At 38.5% G+C, this 21,788-nt stretch overlaps 1 protein-coding gene across 1 annotated transcript in view; it reads right to left on the bottom strand.

Moving 5' to 3' along the window:
• Positions 1–1,395: 1,395 nt before the first annotated feature.
• LOC150085953 (putative RNA-binding protein EEED8.10) overlaps positions 1,396–21,788 on the bottom strand; it is a 375,958-nt gene continuing 355,565 nt past the window's right edge. Inside the window, exons 20-21 of the mRNA XM_090373614.1 lie at positions 4,927–5,004; positions 1,396–1,591 (exon numbers count right to left, since the gene is read on the bottom strand). Of these exons, the coding sequence (XP_090229740.1) occupies positions 1,470–1,591; positions 4,927–5,004 (200 nt within the window). The 3' untranslated portion in view covers positions 1,396–1,469. The remainder of the gene's footprint in view (positions 1,592–4,926; positions 5,005–21,788) is intronic.

Raw genomic sequence — 21,788 nt, 5'->3', positions numbered from 1 at the left:
TTATTTCATTCTATTTCTACTTTTTAGGTTTAACTTTCTATATAACTCTAAACTCATTTTTTTTCCCTTTTTCTTTTCTTTTCTTTTCTTTTCTTTCTTTTTTTTTTTTTTTTTTTGTGCCAGAAAAGAGGAATGCTAGCACATTTTTATGCTAGTGCATAAATCAGAATACCTGTTTTAAGGATATCTGTAATGCAAGAAATAAAACTATATTAAATGTAACAAACTATGCAGAAATAGTTGCCATTTGCTTAAATTCTTTTATAGCTCCAAGCATAATGCACACATCTGGCAGTCATTTTCTTATTTGTACACCATTTAATTAATCTAAGCAACAATGTATTTACAGAAATATACAATTTATACACATAAGCCAAGTACGTTCTGAGAAAATTAACTAGTCTTTTCTGTCGAATTTAAATACATGCAAGTCCCCATCTGCACAGGTTTCGGTAAGTGCACGTGACCCCACTCATAAGTTTAAATATAATCTGTTAACCATATAATAGCTATATCAATACCACTTGGTAATACATTTACATTACACAATTTATTTTAAGATATGTAAAAAATTAAGAGTTACAAATTATAATTTTCAATAAATCTTATTATATATTTACTATCTTAAAATGAGCATTCAGCTTTATCTTTCTCATTTAAAACTCCAATCTAGTTTCACAAAAAAAAAAAAAAAAAAAAAAAAAACACTTTCTAAAGTACGCCACAAGGTATATTATATAATACATAAAATCCTAATAACTACCACATATTTGATAAGAAAAAAAAATAATAAAAAAAAATATATATATATTCTCTTTTCTATGTTATTTAAAATGTTTTTAGCTTAAAATTGTACAATGTGACCAAAATATCTGATAAGCTTACAATGAGCCTACTCTTAAAAAGATTTTAGCCATATCTGTTCCAGATTATAATACTAATTTTTGTTTTTAAATACTTAAAACAACTTTTACAGAATTTATATTATTTTCTTTTTTCCAAAAATAAAAGCCTAATGTCTCTATGCTAACTGCTATCAAATTCTGCAAGTAGAAAACATTCTGGAATTATAATAAATTATACTAATATATCCATGAAAAGTTGAAGTAATAATAGCACAGGACATCAGTGGATAATTTAAAAAAAATGTTGATAAAACATAAATGCAATAATTATGAAACATAACAATGATAACCAACGAAAACAGAAAGGGACAAAAAATATATATATACATAAACAAGAAAACAATCTTTTGTGCATTTCTGTGTTTCACTAAGCACTAACATGCACATACCCATATAATATCATTGTGCAGAATTAGTCCTATCAGAAAAACTCTGCCTCATAAAAGTCTATACATAAATATTTAATTATGTGTACTTGTGTATATATATGTAATACACAATACAAACACGTGTACAACTGGACTTGAGGCACAGTAGGATATCATTTTCAAGGAACACAGGACATCAAAAAGGTGCTCCCATTTGCTCTTCCCATTCATTATCATACAAAATAGATGGATCATCTGCTGTAAGAAAATCTTCCACCATTTCATCAGTTACTTGCCATCCTGTACTGCCTGTTGCTCCTTGGGTGGGGGGGGGGAAAGAAGGTAAATAATAATTAGAAATAATAACTAGGACCATCATCTCATAAAGCAATTATATGAAGTAATTGTTTGATATCAACGTTGATGTCAAATTCTTTACATTTACTATCTAAATAGCCAGCATGGTCATGTCTTACTCTTGGAGTGAAATTTAAAAAATATATATAATAATAATAATTTATACTCTGTATGGCTAATATGAACAGAAGAGTTTACAACCTTTTGTAACTTTTTCCACCATAGCAAATAAACCAACCCAACTGTTTACTGTGGGCTGTGCATGTTAGCATCCAGTTACCTCAGAAGTAGAACCACAACTAACACTTAAAATGCCCAGTATTTAAGACACTTGTTTAATAAAGTTTTAAAGATTAACTGATGCTCCCTTTAAAAAATACTTTCTTCTACAAAAACAAATATAAACACAAGCAAAAAAAAAGTAAATTTTTTTGCAGTCTGATTTCATCCCATAATCATTCCAAATGATTTTGCAGATACTTTAGAAAATTAAAAGAATGAATGTGAAAGTAGTTCTTAATTTACAATAAACAATATCATTAAACAAACCACATGAAGAATAACTGCTTCAGGAAAACCTGTGTGTATCTACAATGAGTTTATAATTGGAAATTATGCTCTCCCTTCAGTGGGCATACAGTTTTGTTTGCTCTCATATATACAACTATCATATTTTGGGGACTCCCACTTAGACCAAGAGCGGGAGACAATTTTCCCTTTAGTTCACAGCATTTGGATATATAAAAACTCTGCAAAATGATCCCATAAAATGATCATTTCCTATGCCAGAGGGAACTAGAGAAAGCAATACATTTGATTTGATTATCAGCAGTAACTCCATGCATTAAGTATCTGACAAAAAAAGACTCACTAGGTGGCAGTAATCATAATATATTCATATGGGATTTACTTAAACATAATTACTGTCAAGGGAAAAGAGAAGGGCTTTTGCAAAGGTGACTACAATGGTCTCAGATAGTGTTTACATTAAAAAATTTATCGGGGGTTCAAAAAAGATCTGTATTCACACAGAAGTAGTTGTGATAGAAAGATGAATTTTTTTGTTTGTTTGTTTGATACCTTGAATCACACAAATTTTGGTTTTGATTCAACAATATTTTTTTTCTTTGCAGTGCTGAATGAAGTGTCACAATAGATAATGGATGAAGTGAAATACCAGATCACTGATTCGGTTCCTCTTTCTGCAAAGGATAACACCCAAAACAATCCGTGAAAAAATGGCCACTGTTTATGGAGGAGACTGCCCAGATTACAGTGTTGTCGAACAATGGTACAAACAATTCAGATTGGAAGGACCTCGGTGCATGATGAAGAAATTCTAGGTCACCCAGCAAATGCTGTAGCAGAAGTGGTGCAAAAATCAGCATGGCGTAATACTAACAGATTACCTTCTAAAGGGCTGTACTATGATGGCAAAGCATTATTCCAATTTCCTTATAATGCTACATGCTGATATAAAAGAAAAAGGATAAAGAAAGCTGTCAAAAGGTGTGTGCCTACTCCATGATAATGCCTCTACGAATTCCTCACATTCTGCAGTGAGGTGTACCCACGAATGTGGGCTTTAAATATTGCTGAATCCTGCTTATTCCTCCAACCTTCTTCCTCTTTCCTGACCTGAAGTCCTTTCTTCGTGGAAAACGCTTTGCTGCTGATGATAAGGTGATTTCTGCTTCCGAGTCATGGTTTGAAGGACAGTCAGAGAACTTCTACAAAAGTGGCCTGTGGAAATGTATATTATGGAGATTTAATATTTCCCTCATTTTCATCCTAATCATTGTTGATATTGTCATTAGTTCTTTAAATATGCTCCAAAATGTTGGAGTCACTTGGATTTTCAGCTACTATGACATCATTATCAACTCCTAAAAATCCGACAAGAACAATTTCTTCACTGATCGATCCTCGCTTGGAACTCTTCTCAAAGTTGCTCAATGTCTTGTAGTAGTTCATCCCTCTCATTGCTGTTAATTAACGTTTTAGCAACACCTGCTTTTACGAAACAATTCTTAATCGTTGTTTCCATCACATCTTGACTCCACACTTTTGTCAACTCTGATATGCACATCTGCAAATCTATAACAGAATCTATAGGTTGGTTGATTTCTATCTTCAGTATAATTTTTTTTTTCAGATGTGCCTTCAGTAGTGCATTTTCAAATTTGTGACAATGCCTTGGTCCATTGAATGCAGTTTACATGAAGTATTCGGAGGGAAGAAAACAAGCTCCACACTTATAAGTTTTGAAATTACTGAGTAAAGGTGGGCAAGGGCAGTTGAGTAGTTAATGATCACAGCCAAGCAACACTTCTTCAGGATGGCTTAGATAGACTTCATGAATGGTTAGAAAAGTGGCAGCTAAGTTTTAGTGCAGCAAAATGCAAGGCCTTACACTTGAGGAATAACAACCCCAAAATATCTCATACACTTGGTGAGAGTCAAATTAAAAACAGTAGTAGAAGAAAGGGATTTCAGAGTTACGGTACAGTTGGACACAAAGTTCTCCAAGAAGCACAGACAGTAGCAAGGAAGGCCCAAGGTGTCCTAGCAATGATTTATCATACATTTGCTTGAAGAGTAGAGACAGGGATGTCATCTCCCACTCTATAAGGCAACTGTAACACTGCACTTGGACTATTGTGTTCAACTAAGGCGACCGCACCTAAAGAAAGACGTCAAGCATCTTAAAAGAGTCCAAAGATGGGCAACACGCTTGATGAGATCAGCAAAGGGACATCCATAGGAGGAAAGATTTCAAATGTGTGGACTGTAGAGTTTGGTAATGAGGCACCTTAGATGAGACCTGATTGAGGTGTACAAGGCTGTGGGGAGAAGGTAAAATGAACAAGTGAAATCTTCACTGTTATAAAATGATTCCAGAACTAGGACCATAAATTCAAACTATGAGGTAAGAAGTTTCGACTGGATTGCAGTAAGTTTTCTTTTAGTCAGCAAGTTGCTGATTACTGGAATAAGTTGCCTCCATGTGTGGTTGAGGCTGACAGTTTGGAGGAATTCAAAAATCAGTTGTATAGGTACCTATAGGGAGGAGGAGTCGAATTGGTGGTTTGTTTTGTTTTATTTTATTTTATTATTTATTTATTTTTGACTGGTGCAAGGAAGCTTACAGCTTTTGCTGCACCCAGCTCACCATACTACTATACGGTGCTTCCTTGCACCATATACTAATTACAGAAATTCTTATCAATAATGTCTATCAAGATCAGTATATGTATGTATAGCATAATATATCTTACATAATTGCATAATCTCACCTTGCTGATCAGCAGGACTTTCTTCTTCTTCTTCCTCATCAGCTTCTTCATCATCATCAATCTCTGAATAGTTGTTCACTAGAAGCCAAAAAACAATTAATTTACTGAGATTATCTTTCGGAGAATCAATGACCTTCAGTAATACAGACTAGACAATTTAAAGCAAAATAGTATATTTTCAGCATTAGTTATATTTCATCAGAGGACAGACTCAGAATTCTAATTCATTATTTCTTATATTTTAGGTGTTTCAGCTGTGAAATCTTAAGGTCCAGTTTTTAAGAGGTGATGTAACTTAGCTTGGTAACTAATCTTTTCTATTACTCTGCAACTTTATTGTCTTCTTTCTCTGATCATAGCAATGAAACAAATTTAAATATTTAACTTTACTTTATTTCTTTACCAAAACAAACTGTGGCAGACTGGGACCTATGAAAATAACTCCTCAATCATTTTATCTGAGGCAAGGTACAGGCCCGACACTTTGACAGCCTGGCAACTCCTACCCCAAGGAAGTTTGACACAAGCCAAGGGTAACTTCAATTTCTTAAAGCATATTTAAGGGCAAAATCACAACCAACTAGTTTATAGTCAGTACACTATAGGAATCTATGTCAGAATTATGACAAACAGGGACTGTTCAATATTAAAATTATTATAGCTAGATGGGCCTATATGATCTAGTTACAAAGCAACTTCTGCTGTGGTCGTTGTTGGAGTCTATTAGTTCTTACAGGTTTAATGACTGCCACCTCCATCACGCCAAGGGGTTTCTATTCCCCAATAGCACAGTCGAGCAGTGTTGCCAACTCTTAATAATATTTCCCGCTAGCCGCATACTCAAAATCCGCTATTTTTAGCACTTGACCCGCCAAATTTTTTAAATTTTCATTTGTTTGTACTTTGTAGTGAATAAAACAAACAAACAAATAGTATATATAAATAGTTATTTATTTTTCTGTTTTTAATATAAAATCAATATCTAAAAATCTAAATTAATTTCGAAATTCAATACCTCCTCATCATATGCTTCTTGTGTACCTATTTTGCGAAGCACTTCTTCAGGTAAAACATAATTTTTACAACACTTTTCAACTCTTTTGAGCCCGTATCGTACTAATAAGATTGCATTAACCGTGCCAACACTCATTCTGTTGCGTGTTTTGTTTTTTACTAGATTTAAGTTGCTGAATATTCTTTCCACATCTGCATTGGATAATGGCAAAATTAAAATACCCAATGCAAATTCGCTAATTTCTTTAAATGGATTTTTACCGCTTGCATCTCGATATTTCGAAACTTCTGACCAAAACTTCATTGTATTGTAGATGTTTTCCCATTTAACGAGAGTAATGTTTATATACTGTTGCTCAATTTTTTCAATTTCTACTTCAGATAATTTTAAATTTTGTAATAAATTTATCAGTGGTTCGTTTTGTTGCTTTAATATATTGTTAACTGAGACATTTTTTTTAATTCTTTTATGTTGCCCGGAAGGCGTTGTTTTAATTGTGGATACAAATCAATCAAGAAATTACGGCATCTCTCTCTGTTATTGCCATTTCATCTGTTGTTGTTGTGATAAGTTTATTCATTATTAATTCATTTATTTTTCTTTCAAATTGGTAACCTAAATATGGCTTAGGGTCTAAATAATTATTAATGTCCTCTTCTATCCTTTCAATATGTGTATTTGGTAAAAACATTTTATTGGCAATCATCGACAATAGCATGTTTAAATCATGTAGTAATAATGTAGGATCGGCAGTATTTGATTCAAAAGATTTGTTTACTCTTTGTACTTCAGATAAGATAGGTTTTAAAATAAAAGATACGCTAAATTACTTTCATCTTTGAACATTGAATAAAGAAGTTCTGCAGTATAACATTTGTCAGTCAAACGAGTTATTTCAAAATGGGCTTTTAATTCAATATACTGTTCTAAAATTCTTGTTATAGCAACTTCAATGGATAACCACCTTGTTTGACACGAATGCACTATCTTTTTCGGATCTGCACCATCGTTTATGGCACTGTATAAATATTTGAATTGATTTTGTCGGCTGGTGGATTTACTAAACGCACGATTTTGCATTGCACGAGGGTTTCTAGGAATACAACTATCGTGTTATACGAGGACTAACTATACTAAGATATTATTACACTGTGGTTATTAGAAATAATTATTACTTATTACTCTTATTACTTATTGCTCTGTGGTTATTAGAAACGTTGAAAGAGATGTCGGTAATTCGGATCGCATTTCTTGGAAGCCAAACAAATACGACGAAGAAAAATTATCCAATGCCATTCCTTCGCTGTTTCAAAAAAAGGCGTCATTAGAATTTTTTCCACATTTTTAGATTTGATTCAACAATTTAAAGCCATGACCCAATGATCAGGTCGTTTGACCGCGAGCGTAACTACGTAAAATTGTTGGGGTTCTCCTCAGGGAAATCCAGAATAATATAAAACCGATTCTTCGCTTTATAAAAAAAAAAACTATGAAATATGATATCCCTACTATTTCAATTATGAATTATTTTTATTGTTAATTAAATAATTAATTGAACAATTAATTTAATATTTCTTAATATAAATGTTACATTGCCAAAATACATAAAATGCTAAACATTTATACTCTTCCCGCTAAAAAATCCGCTATCCGCTATTTCATATTTTTATCCGCTAAACCTGAAGCAATTCCGCTAAATCTAGCGGGAAAACCGCTAAAATGGCAACACTGCAGTCGAGGGTATGTTTAAAATAAGCTTGCCTTTTGTATCATTAGGTTGGAAAATTTCAGGATTTTCTTTATTAGCTGAGGAAGACAGTAGATGACGTGAATATCACTTATTAAGGAAGAGGTCTCCATGCAAGCTAGGTTCACTCAGAAACTGGGTTTATGAAGGGCATTTGAAAAGTTTGTGGCTTAAGTATGATAGGGTAGTGATACAGTGTTAAAATTTCTCTACTTCATGAGAGTCACTTCAAATAGTGACTCACATAAAGTTTCACACAGTTTCAATAATGTATTCTTTTAATTACAAGTAGTAGTAGTAGTAGTAGTAGCATGTGATGCAAGAAAGCATGTGTATGAGCTTATGCAGCATCAGCCAACAAAAAAAAAAAAAAAATCACACCATTCCCTCCAAATGCCTGTCCAGTTCCTCCTTAAATTTATTCAACCTATCAACTTCCACAACGACAGATGGAAGTTTGTTCCAGCAATTAACCACCTGCTGGCTAAAGGTAAAATTTCCACACATCTATTCTACATCTGTCTTTTCTTAATTTGAATTTATGCCCCCTTAGGTTCGTAATCTGAACAAGTGGAAGGATCCCATCGGAATTCAGTGTGCTCAACCCATTCAAGGCCTTATATACCTAAATCAGATCACCGCGCAGGTGTCTAGTCTCCAGCCACTGCAATTTGCAGAACTTAAGCCTCTCTTGGTAAGAGGATCCCTTCATTCCCCCTCACCAATCTTGTTGTCCTTCTCTGTACACGCTCAAGTAAATCTACATCCTTCCTAAAATGAGGCCTCCAGACCTGTACGCAGTACTCAAGGCGTGGCCTGACCATTGCCTTATACAGAGGGATAATTGCCTCCTTTTCCCTACTAGCAAAATTCCTATATATCATTGACAAAACCCCATGACCTACCCTGGCAGCCTGTCTGCATTGCTCAGAAAACTTCATACCTTCACAGCCACTGCAATTTGCAGAATTTAAGCCTCTCTTGGTAAGAGGATCCCTTCATTCCCCCTCACCAATCTTGTTGTCCTTCTCTGTACACGCTCAAGTAAATCTACATCCTTCCTAAAATGAGGCCTCCAGACCTGTACGCAGTACTCAAGGCGTGGCCTGACCATTGCCTTATACAGAGGGATAATTGCCTCCTTTTCCCTACTAGCAAAATTCCTATATATCATTGACAAAACCCCATGACCTACCCTGGCAGCCTGTCTGCATTGCTCAGAAAACTTCATACCTGCCTGCACAATTACTCCCAGGTCTTTTTTCATTTTCTACCACCTTAAGTGTAGTACCACATAGTTGGTACGTTTCTCTGGGGTTACTTCTACCCATATGCAGGACTTTGCATTTGTCAAGGTTAAACTTCAGTTGCCACTTCTTAGCCCATCTGCCCAAATTATCTAGATCCTGTTGCAGTAGCACACTGCCATTACTGTCATTAACAACCCTGCCAACCTTTGTATCATCTGCAAACTTCGACATTAAGCCTGATATACCTTCATCAATATCATTGATAAGTATACAAAACATCAGTGGACCCAACACCGAACCCCGTGGGACTCCACTAATAACATTAGTCCACGAAGAGCAGCACCCATTGATTACCACCCTCTTGTCTTCTCTCACTTAACCATCCTTTTATCTATTGTAGCAACTTACCCTTAATACCATTCTGCTCCAATTTGTACAATAGTCTTCCATGCGCAACAGTGTCAAAAGCTTTCCTGAAATCCAAATATATGATATCAAAATTATTTTTTGCATCCAGTTCCTTTGTAACCACATCATAATATCCTATCAAAATTGTCAGACAAGACTTTCCCTTAACAAACCCATGCTGTGTCTGAATTATTGCTGCGGTCTTGTCTAGATGATCCTGCAATGCATCTTTAACCAGTGACTCCATCATTTTACCCGGAACAGAAGTTAAACTAACTGGTCTGTAATTATTCGTGTCATCCTTCGATCCCCTTTGTGAATTGGGGATACATTTGCACATATCCAGTCCGTGGGAACCTCCCCTGAGTACAAGGATGCTTTCATAATTATGGCCAAGGGTTTGCTTAGTTGCTTTGCCACCTCCTTTAATATACCTGGATAGATCCCATCCACCCCATGTGCTTTTCTTATGTTTAACTTCAACAATTTCTCCTCCACTTTGCTCTCAGTTATTACAAAATCATTAAGTATCCTGCTACAATTTGATAACCTTCTGCCATTTCCAAACCTTAATAACTCCTCATGTGGGAATGTAGATGCAAAATACTCATTCAGTTTGTTTGCTATCTGGGCAGGATCATCCACTGCCACAACATATGGAAGCCTTTCCCAACAATCAATGATCCCTGCTGGCTGAAGGCAAAACTTTTGCGCATCCTGCAACCATCCTTCTTCAACATGAATTTATGCCTCCTCCCAAGTGTGTAGTCTCAGAAGGAGAAAGAATGCCATTAACACTCAGCTTATTCAATCAATTCAAAGCCTTAAACACCTGAATCATATCACCCTGCAGGTTCATAGTCTCCAGGCAGTGCAATTTGCAGTAATGAAGCCTTTCTGGGTAAGAAGCCCTTTTGTTCCCTTCACTAATCTGGTCACCCTTCGCTGCACTCATCCCAGCAGATCTACATCCTTCCAAAAATGAGGTCTCCAAACTTGTACACAGTACTCAAGATGCGGCCTAACCATGGCCTTGTATAACGGGAAAATCACCCCCTTATTCTTGATAGTAAAGTTTCTGTATATCATACCAGAACAGCTCATGGTGTTTTCACTGCACAATTACCCCGTCTTTTTAATTTTCCACTACCCTGAGTGTAGTACCACACACTTCATAAATTACTCTGCTATCCACATGCAAGGTACTGCATTTGTGCAGTACCTTGCATGACAAATGCAAGGTACTGCACAAATGCAGTACCTTGCATTTGTCATAACTACCATTTCTAAGCCCATCAACCCAATTTTCCTAGATCTTGTTGCAGTACACACACTGTCATTAACAATGCTTCCAACCTTTGTATCATTTGCAAACTTAGACATTAAGCCTGTTATACTTTCATCAATATTGAAAACAACAACAGGCCCAGCACTGACCCCTGGGGAATTCCTCAATAACATTAGTCCACAAAGAGCAATGCCCATTGATAATCACTCTCTATCTTCTTTCACTTAACCATCCTTTTCTCCATAGCAGTAACTTGCCCTTGATGATACATTGCTCCAAATTGCACAGCAGTAATTTTATGTGCAATAGTATCAAAACTTTCCTGAAATCCAAGTATATGATATTAAAATTATTTTTTGCACCTTGTTCCTTGGTAACTGCATCACATATCCAATCAGATTGGTTAGACCACATCACCACTGAACACATCCGTGCTGTGATTGCAGTATAATTGCATTCCAGTCCAGATGTTCCTGCATTACTGCTTTAACTAGTGACTCCATTATTTTTCCTGGAACAGACATTAAACAGGTATGTAATTAGTCATGTCACCTTTCAATCCCTCCTTTATGAATTCACACATCTCCAGCCCAAAGGGATCTCCTCTGAATCCAGGGATACTCTCATAATTATGGCTAAGTATTTGCTTACCTCCTTTGCTGCGCCTCCCTTAATATAATTGGATAGATTCCATTTACCCCAGGTGCCTTTTTTTATGTCTATCTTAAACAATTTCTCCTTCACTTTCCTTTCAGTTATCACAAAGTCTTCTTCTTTCTCCATGTTAGAGTATGATAAATTTCTGGCACCTACCCCCTAAAGAATTCCTCATGTGTTAATGTAGATGTGAAATACCTATTCAATTTGTCAGCAACGTGAGCAGGGTCATCAACAGTTAACCCACTGACATTAAGAGGGCCCAATGTGATTCAACCCCTTCCTTCTACTGTTAATATAAGAATAGAAGCCTTTGCTGCTTGTCTTTGCATTCGTTGCCAGAGACTTCTCAAAATCTGCCTTAGCTTGGAAAGTTAAAATCCCCTATTATAAAACATTCTGATTTACTGGCCCACTCTATTTCTATATATAGCTGTTTGGTATATTCATAATAATCATTAGGCCTATAACACACTCCTACTCTCAATTTTGTTTTCCCCAGTGCTTATATCATACCAAACTGACTCAATGTTGCACTGGTCATCCATATTGGCTGGATGCACTGCATTAGATTTAATATGTTTCTTAACTAAGAGCATAGCTCCTCCACCCCATACTGTTCTGTCTGTCCTTCCTGTATATATTGTACTTCTCACATTCAAATTCAGCATTGCATCTGAGTGACACCATGTCTCCTCTATCCCTACAATGTTTGCATTTGATGACTTAATCAAGACTTCAAATTCATAAAATTTTTTGCATTAGCATTAGTTGAGGCATATGATGCAAGAAAGCAAGCTTATAGAGCATAAGCCAAAAAAAAAAAAAAAAAAAAAAAAAATTCTTCCCATTTCACCCATCCAGTCACTCCAAATGTTTGTCCAATTCAGCCTTAAATTTATTTAAGCTAACAACTTCCACAACAACAGATGGAAGTCTGTTCCAACAATTAACTATCTGCTGGCTAAAGGCAAATTTCTACACATCTATTTTACAACTGTCTTTCCTCAATTTGAATCTATGCCCCCTCAATTTCTTAATCTCAGCAAGTGGAAGTATCCCATCAGTACTGAGCCTGTTCAAACCATTCAAGGCCTTGTTAACCTCAATCAGATTACCTCACAGTTGCCTAGTCTCCAGATGCTGCAACTTACATAATTTAAGCCTCTCCTGGTAAGAGAACCCCTTTGTTCCTATCACCAATCTTATTGCCCTTCTCTGTAATCGTTCTATATTAAAGGAGGCGACAAAGCAACTAAGCAAACCCTTAGCCATAATTATGAGAGCAGCCTTGGACTCAGGGGAGGTTCCCACGGACTGGAGATGTGCAAATGCATCCCCAATTCACAAAGGGGGATCGAAGGGTGACACAAGTAATTACAGACCAGTTAGTTTAACTTCTGTTTCGGGTAAAATGATGGAGTCACTGGTTAAAGATGCATTGCAGGATCATCTAGACAAGACCGCAGCAATAATTCAGACACAGCATGGGTTTGTTAAGGGAAAGTCTTGTCTGACAAATTTGATAGGATATTATGATGTGGTTACAAAGGAACTGGATGCAAAAAATAATTTTGATATCATATATTTGGATTTCAGGAAAGCTTTTGACACTGTTGCGCATGGAAGACTATTGTACAAATTGTTGCAGAATGGTATTAAGGGTAAGTTGCTACAATGGATAAAAGGATGGTTAAGTGAGAGAAGACAGAGGGTGGTAATCAATGGGTGCTGCTCTTCGTGGTTAGTTAATGTTATTAGTGGAGTCCCACAGAGTTCAGTGTTGGGTCCACTGTTGTTTTGTATATTTATCAATGATATTGATGAAAGTATATCAGGCTTAATGTCGAAGTTTGCAGATGATACAAAGGTTGGCAGGGTTGTTAATGACAGTAATGGCAGTGTGCTACTGCAACAGGATCTAGATAATTTGGGCAGATGGGCTAAGAAGTGGCAACTGAAGTTTAACCTTAATAAATGCAAAGTACTGCATATGGGTAGAAGTAACCGCAGAGAAACGTACCAACTGTGTGGTACTACACTTAAGGTGGTAAAAAATGAAAAAGACCTGGGAGTAATTGTGCAGTCAGATATGAAGTTTTCTGAGCAATGCAGACAGGCTGCCAGGGTAGGTCATGGGGTTTTGTCAATGATATATAGGAATTTTGCTAGCAGGGAAAAGTAGGTGATTGTCCCTCTGTATAAGGCAATGGCCAGGTCACGCCTTGAGTACTGCGTACAGGCCTGGAGGCCTCATTTTAGGAAGGATATAGATTTGCTTGAGCGTGTACAGAGAAGGGCAACAAGATTGGTGAGGGGAATGAAGGGATCCTCTTACCAAGAGAGGCTTAATTTCTGCAAATTGCAGTGGCTGGAGACTAGGCACCTGTGTGGTGATCTGATTGAGGTGTATAAGGCCTTGAATGGGTTGAGCACGCTGAATTCTGATGGGATCCTTCCACTTGTTCAGATTATGAACCTAAGGGGCATAAATTCAAATTAAGAAAGGACAGATGTGCGGAAATTTGCCTTTAGCCAGTGGGTGGTTAATTGCTGGAACAAACTTCCATCTGTTGTTGTGGAAGTTGATAGGTTGAATAAATTTAAGGAGGAACTGGACAGGCATTTGGAGGGAATGGTGTGATTTTTTTTTTTTTTTCGCTGATGCTGCATAAGCTCATACACTTGCTTTCTTGCATCACATGCGGCTACTACTATTACTAGAAACTCTACATCCTTCCGAAAATGAGGATGTCAAGCCAGTGGGTGGTTAATTGCTGGAACAAACTTCCATCTGTTGTTGTGGAAGTTGATAGGTTGAATAAATTTAAGGAGGAACTGGACAGGCATTTGGAGGGAATGGTGTGATTTTTTTTTTTTTTTTTGCTGATGCTGCATAAGCTCATACACTTGCTTTCTTGCATCACATGCGACTACTACTATTACTAGAAACTCTACATCCTTCCGAAAATGAGGATGTCAAGCCACACCTAGAGTACAGGTCTGTACTCTAGGTGTGGCTTGACAATTGCCTTATACAAACGTATAATCACCCCCTTGTCTCTGATAGAAAAATTCTTATATATCATTAACAAAACTCCATGACCTGCTCTGGCAGCTCGTCTGCACTGCTCAGAGAACTTCATATCCGACTGCACAATTATGCCCGTCTTTTTCATTCTCCACCTCCCTGAGTGTTGTACAACACAGTTGATACAGTTTCCCTTGGGTTACTGCTACCCATATGCAGTACTTTGTATTTGTAAATATTAAACTTCAGTTACCACTTCTCAGCCCATCTACCTAACGTTTCTAGATCCTGTTGTAGTAGCATACTGCCTTTACTATCATTAACAACCCTGCCAACCTTTGTATCATCTGCAAACTTGGACATTAAGCCTGATATACCTTATTCGATATTATTAATAAATACACAAAACAACAATGGGCCCAGCACTGAACCCTGGGGGACTCCACTAATAACATTAGTCCACGCAGAGCAGTGTCCATTTATTACCACTCTCTAGCCATCTCCCACTCAACCATCCCTTTATCCATTGCAGCAACTTGCCCTTAATGCTATACTGCTCCAATTTGTACAACAGCCTTCCATGTGCAATAATATCAAAAGCTTTCCTAAAATCCAAGTATATGATATCAAAATTATTTTTTGCATCCAGTTCCTTTGTGACCACATCGTAGTATTCAATCAAATTGGTCAAACAAGACTTCCCCTTAGCAAACCCATGCCGTGTCTGAACTATTACTGCAGTCTTGTCTTTGCACAAAATTTATTTACAATGCTCCTAGTATTAGTGCACATGGAAGTAAACGTGTACCTGTTCTTACGACTAGTTACTTCAGCACAGCCTTACTTGCACTATGATGACCCACAGCAGTGCTTGAAATTACTGGTACCTTGCTTTCCAGATTTCTGAATGCTCGAATAGAAGCAATGCAAGAATCACTTCTTTCATCTCTGCTTGCATCTCTATTAATCTATTAGTCTCTGTATCCCCCCCCAAAGTTAGTGATTTTCTGACCCACCTAACACACACCGCCTCGATAGCATCAGCAAATATCCTTGCACCCATTCTATTTAAAGTGTATCCCATCGCTGTAAAATCAGTCTCTCTCGTTACAAGCACAGACCATGTTGAGAAAAATTCTACCCCATGAGCCTTTCAGTCTTTCCAGGGCCGAATTGATTGACAAGCTCTCAACATGTACTGCTTCCTATTGTGCCTGGTCAATTTCAAATTTAATCCCAACTTGTGTTGTACTGACCTGGCAGCAACATCTGCCAGTTCATTACCCATGATCCCAATGTGGCTTGGGATCCAGCAGAAAGTGTCAAATAAACATTTGGAAAGAGAATGTAACATCTGTTGAAATTGGGACAGGACTGGATGGGAGTTATACTTCACAGCTGATAAAGCCTGCAATGCACTTAAAGAGTATGTATATATCATACCCCTTTGGTAACTATGGGTTTTAATATAGCCCAAGGCCAACTCTATAGTATACAGCTCTACTATGTATATGCTGCATTAGGCAGGCATTTTCTCAGATACATTATTATCTAGGAAGGTGGAAGCATATCCCACAGATAATAATGAATTACAGACATCTGTGAATACAGGGTAGCACAGAGTTGCAGGTAGATGGCAGATGGAGTACACACCTTTGTCCATTTTTAACGGAGAAGTTGCATCATGGTAGATGAACATGCCAGGGTGAAAGTGCTTGGACATAAATATCGAAGGATCAGTTTGCCATCTACTGGTTGTGAAAAATATTTTTCCATCATGGCTCAAAGACTGATATCCATGAGATGGACATTGGTTTGAAGGTATTCTGTAAAAACAACTGCTTGCACCTAAAAGACAAATGCAGTTCAGCAGCTTCGATGTATTGACTCTGGGACAGATGTTCTAAATACTCCAGTAGCAATACAGATGGCCTGATAGTAGATTGGGTTTAGCCACTGCAATATGCTGTTCCCAGCCAAGGCATAAACCTAAGCTTCATAATCTAGTTTAGGCAGGGCAAGTGCATGATGGATTTGAAGTAAAATGCAAAGATGGCACCCTGGTTGTTACAGGAGATGGCACATAGGAAGTTTAGCTCCTTCATGCGCTTTGTCTGCAGTTGACAGGTGTGTTGGAGAGATTTCAACTTTTTATTAAATATTAACGACAGGAATTTTATTTCAGCTGCTACTAGAACAGTTTTTTGTCCAAGCTTTAGTTCTGATTGAAGGTGAAGGTTGTTCCACATCCATCAAAAGTGAATGGTCTTCTAGGATGAAAACTTGAATCCATTAGCCACCTGACCAAGAATTGAGACAGTCGATGGTATGCTGCAATTGTCTTTTGGTGACCCTCATGTTCCATGGATGTGAAAAACTGCTCGTCATCAACAAAGAGAGAGAGCACTGTTTATGGTGAGAGGAAGCTGTTCAGTAACAGAATTAAATTTGGTGGCAAAAATCATAACACGTAGAACTAATTCTCGAAGAACTTCCTTCCCTTGGCAAAATGGTAGAGTGGGGGGGAGGGGACCATGTGAAATTTGATGCGCAGTTTCACATGAAATTCTTAATAAAAAAAAAGAGCAAGGTAGCCGAAGACCAAGTTTATAAATGTTCTTTAAAATGCCAAATTTCCAAGCTGTGTCATATTCTTTTTCCATATCAAAGAAAACAAACACCAGTTTAGGGTAAACATCATGAATAGATATTTCCAATCAAATTAAATGGCTGAGTTTTGACCTGTTCCTTTTTATGGCTGTCACTCTTTCTTTGTGGCTTAAGTTTTCAAAACAGATTTCTTCTGATGTTTCAAGGAGATTTCATTCAGAGATCATACCACAAGATGAAGCGAGTGTCTTATACGAGTCTACTGGTAATTGGAATTTGCCCCAATAAGGGTGGCTTGAAGAAGCTGCTCTGAATGGGTATATATATATTTTTTTGTTTCTATTAGAATCTCACTAGAATGTAAATATTTAACATATTTAGGGGAGCTTGCCAAGCCCTCTAATCCCTTTTGAGTGAAGAAAGGTGACATCTTTGCTATGGACTTTTCACTAGTAGAGTGGATTACCAAGTTTAGTGTAGGTTCTGGTATTTCTTCAGTTCTGGGCCTTTTGCTAAATGGAAGCATTATCTGGTAGGTACTGTGTGAGGTGGGGGAGGTCTCAGAAGAAGAGTTTTGATTATTAGGATTCATAGTATTTTGATTTAGTGCCTGGGCTCCTGACCTACTAGAGAGCCCAAATAGGACTCCTACTACCCAGCAAGCAATAAATGTGCTTGGGAGCAAGACACCAGGGCTACCCAGCCACCAAACTGAATCTGTCCTTTAGACCATGAGGGTTGGGGCAATGATATTGATATGGTTTACCTGTGCAGGTGAACCCACTAGCCAAATGATCCTGGACAAGCCATCCCAGGACCACCCATCTTGTGAAAGCAGGGACCAAAGTGGTGTGCTGAAACTAAGCCCGCCCCCAACCACCAGGATTCCCCTTTCCAAGCTTTCACAGCACACAGCAAACATGCCAGATCCTTATGATGTTAACCTGGAAACTAGGTGATGCTAATCTGCAAATGCAGCATTGCTGGGAGGTCCATCTCACCATGTACGGGTGGTCCAGTCAAGAGGTCATGTGTGAGAAATGGATGAATGAACTGAATGGAATTTAGTGTAGGACCAAGTCACAATTTGACACCAACAAGGTGAACGAAGAAACTAACAATTTCAGAAGTGTGCAAATGGGTGAAAATTTGCATGTTAGTGAAACACCAGACAGATACTGTCTTTCAAGAAATCTTTGAACTTCCAGTCCATAAATATTAGTAACAGTGAGCAGAACAATGACCAAATTCTGGTCATCTATAATAAATAAAATCTTCATTCTATACTGACATTTTAGTTTAGTAAGCATTACTGAACCTGTGTTTCAAATACAGTCCATTCTGGTTATTTAGGACACATCGGGACTAGTGCATTTTGGCCAAATTAAGTGGCTGCCCCAATTATCCGAAGTGTCACGTAAATAGTTAAAAATACAATGTACCCCCCCCTTTACAATTGATTCACTGTACAATCAAATCATGTTACGACGAACTCACCATAGTAAAGTACCATTCACTATACGATGTGTAGTAAGCGCCGGTCATTGTGATCACATTTGTGAATTGAATTTTAATTCTATTAAACAGCGATTCTAATTAGCGAAAATAGGAGGAATATTTATCTACAGGCTATAAAAACAAAGATATATTAAGCACAAATTTACCCTTTATTACCTTACCAATTAAAAAATTAAATGATACGTGAAAATCAGAATAATTAATACATTTGTTTGTTATTTGGTTTTTAGGAGCATTAGCAACTAAAGCCATATTGCTTCGGGATATGCGGTGGTCATTCCCAGACCTTTCCGCATCCTCCGTATTTGGTGGTGACGGGCTCGAACCCCGGTCTAATCAAGAAGCGTGTGCTACGCACTGCTGCTCCTTCCCACCTGGCTACGGAGGCACCTAATTAATACGTACTGTAATATGTACATGCTAACTAGTTGACATTTCTGTTCACTGACATTTGTGGGTATAGGTATAGGTATGTTCAGGGTCTGACGGCTCCGGGGATTTCTCCCATCTCTGCGTATGTTCTATGTATTGAGTGACAGTACCCTGTCGATGCCAGAGGTTTAAAAATAATGTGTGGGTCATGTGGTATGTAGTTGTTATGCCCATTGTTCATCCGGCCTGTTGGCCGCCAGGCCCCCGTTACCATACCTAGCGACGCGGACGCCGGCCGGGTGTACCAAGAGACTAATTATACTCTGCCACTTACTTTCCTGGGATTTCGGTGGCTAGGACCTAAAATAAAGGTTGGAGTTATCGCTATTGATTTAAGTAAAATTGCATTTAGAAAGTGGTGCGTGGGGTTTTACGCTGAAAGAACTATTTCTAGAGAGCCTAAAAGGTCGGGCAAAATTTGATGTGATTTAAATTTGGACATGTGGGGCAATCGCTGTACAAGAGAAAGTAATGGGAGGAAGGGTGTAGACGGGGGGGGGGATGAAATAGGAAGAAGAGGGGGTCGGATAGGAAGGTGATCCCCCATTTTCAGTGGGGCATGCCCATGCCCCACGACATGGGGAGGCGAGGAGAGGGAAAAAAAAATATGAGGAGGAGAGGAGAAGAGCAAATACCCGCTCCGGGGGGGGACCCGCACAAGGGAGCGCAGTTTAGGGTCGAAAGTAGGCCAACCAAATCATCCTCAAGTCTTGACTTTCTGTGGTATGCTGATTTTTTTTTTTTTTTTTTTACTTGTTTGACCTGCATTCTTTCTAGTTGGGTTGCCTTTGGTATATTTCTATCATTGTTTTCCTTCTAGAAAATAGATCCTGGGCATATTGACTGAGTGCCTTGTAGTCCTCTTGAGTGTCTAACAGTCTGGGTTCTTGGTTGTCTGGGATATATTGGATTGCTGTTATTAGGCGTAGTCGTAGATCATCATACAAATCGCATTCAAACATTAAGTGTCTCCAGGACTCCGGGTTGCCACAGGGACAGTCCGCTTTCTCCTTACAGGGCCGTGTCCTGTAAGGAGGAAGGTGGTATTTCGACCAGGGTGAAACCACGCTGGCACCTTAGGGTACAGCTTGGTGACAGTGGGGAGGAATCTTCTAGTCACTGCACCTTTTTCTGTGTTGCTCCATCTCCTCTGCCAAATCTGGACGAGGTGGTCGGTGATTCTTCTCTTCTCATAGTTGCGGTCATTAGTGATGTCAGTGGTGAGGTCATACATTGTAGCCGGTATGTTTCTGGCAAGATGGTAGTGCAGACCAGAGCGGATAGCTTCGAGATCCAGGGGCAGAACTCCTACCAGGACTTGGGGGGGCAGCCGTACTAGTCGTTCTAGTTGCTCTCGACATAGTAAGGAGGATGGTCCTCTGAATGGTTTCGAGGATCCGTTTATTCACTTGTAGTGCAAACCTCGCGTACCAGACAGGGGAGCCATATGTGATGGCAGGGATGAAGAGAGCTTTGTAGTACAGAGACAGGGTAGTATGTCTGAGTCCCCAATCCCTGCGAGTGACTCTAGCGATGAGGGCCGCGTATCTTCTTATTTTTTGTTTAATATATTCTAGGTGTGGCTTGAAATTTAATTTTCTGTCCAGGATTATTCCTAGGTATTTAATCTGTTCGCACAGCTTAACTGTTTTGTTCTCAATCTTAATTTGTGGTGGTCTCCTTAAGTCTAGCGTACCTTTTAGCAGCACCGATTTTGTCTTGTCGGGTGCTAGTTTGAGCAAGTGTAGCTTCGTCCAATCTAGCAGCTTTTGCAGGGCATCATTTGCTTGCATTTTTAAGGAGGATCTGCTGTCAGCCTCGATGGTCAAGACCAAGTTATCTGCATAGGCCTGGGCCTCCACACCACCCAGATCCATGGCGAGGAATTCGTCTAAGACAAAGTTCCGCAGGAGCAGTCCCAGGACAGAACCCTGGGGGCAGCCCCTGTGGACTGGGCGACTGAGGCATTTATATGGTGTGGTAACTTGCACTGCTCTATCAGCCAGGTAATCCTTCATGCAATAATAAAGATTCAATGGAAGTTTGGCAGCTCTGAGTCTCGCCAAGATGCTCGGCCACCAGAGGGTGTCGAACGCCCCAGCGAAATCCACTGCGATGACGAGGAAGTATTTCCTTTGACAATGGGTGGCTCTAGAGAGGAGGTTCTGTATTGCTTCGATAGTGGATTTGCCACGAGTAAATCCATATTGCTTTGTTATGTTAGGATTTACTTCATTATAATGCCTTGTGATTCTGGTATGTAGCAGCCTTTCGAATATTTTACTGAGGGTTGGTAGCAGGGCTATGGGTCTGTAGGAACTAGGTGTCTCTGGTGGCTTTGTTGGGTTTTTTAGGAGCAGTTTTAAATTTGCCTTTTTCCACTGTAGTGGAAATTTACCTGCTTCCAGGCAGCAATTGAATAGTTTTAACAGTAATTCCGGTATATGTTCCATTGCTTCTTTTGCCATCTCCGGTTCAATTAGGTCCAGTCCAGGGCATTTCTTATTTTTTGCGTGGCTTGCTGCATCTTGAATTTCTTCTAAGGTGAAGGGGGGTTCTATTTGGTCATTATTATAGCAATTGTTTGCTTGGCAGACAACCTGCTGCTCATCTGTTAGTGTTGTTGGCAGCTCCTGAAGGATGTTGTCCAGGATGCTCCCAATCGACTCCTCCCAGGTTATGGTTAAATTTCCTTGTGCTGTTTTGGTGGCTGTCACAACTTCACCCCTGGGGAGTTTGTGAGTGGTAATTTTGTATACTACCCCCCCAGGGATTGCTGTTTCCTGACCCTTGTACCAACCTCTCCCAAGATTCTCTTTTCTTTTTCTTTATCTTTATCTGTTCAGTATAACAATTTCTAGCGATTCTATATTGGTTCCTGAGTTCAGTGACTTCTTGTTGCGGCC

This window comes from Mastigoproctus giganteus, chromosome 5 (genome assembly GCF_048544385.1).
Source record: "Mastigoproctus giganteus isolate SK-2022 chromosome 5, ASM4854438v1, whole genome shotgun sequence".
In the NCBI taxonomy this organism is placed as follows: domain Eukaryota; kingdom Metazoa; phylum Arthropoda; class Arachnida; order Uropygi; family Thelyphonidae; genus Mastigoproctus; species Mastigoproctus giganteus.
The sequence above is the reverse complement of the archived record's forward strand: the minus strand, read 5'-3'. Positions and strand labels throughout refer to the sequence as shown.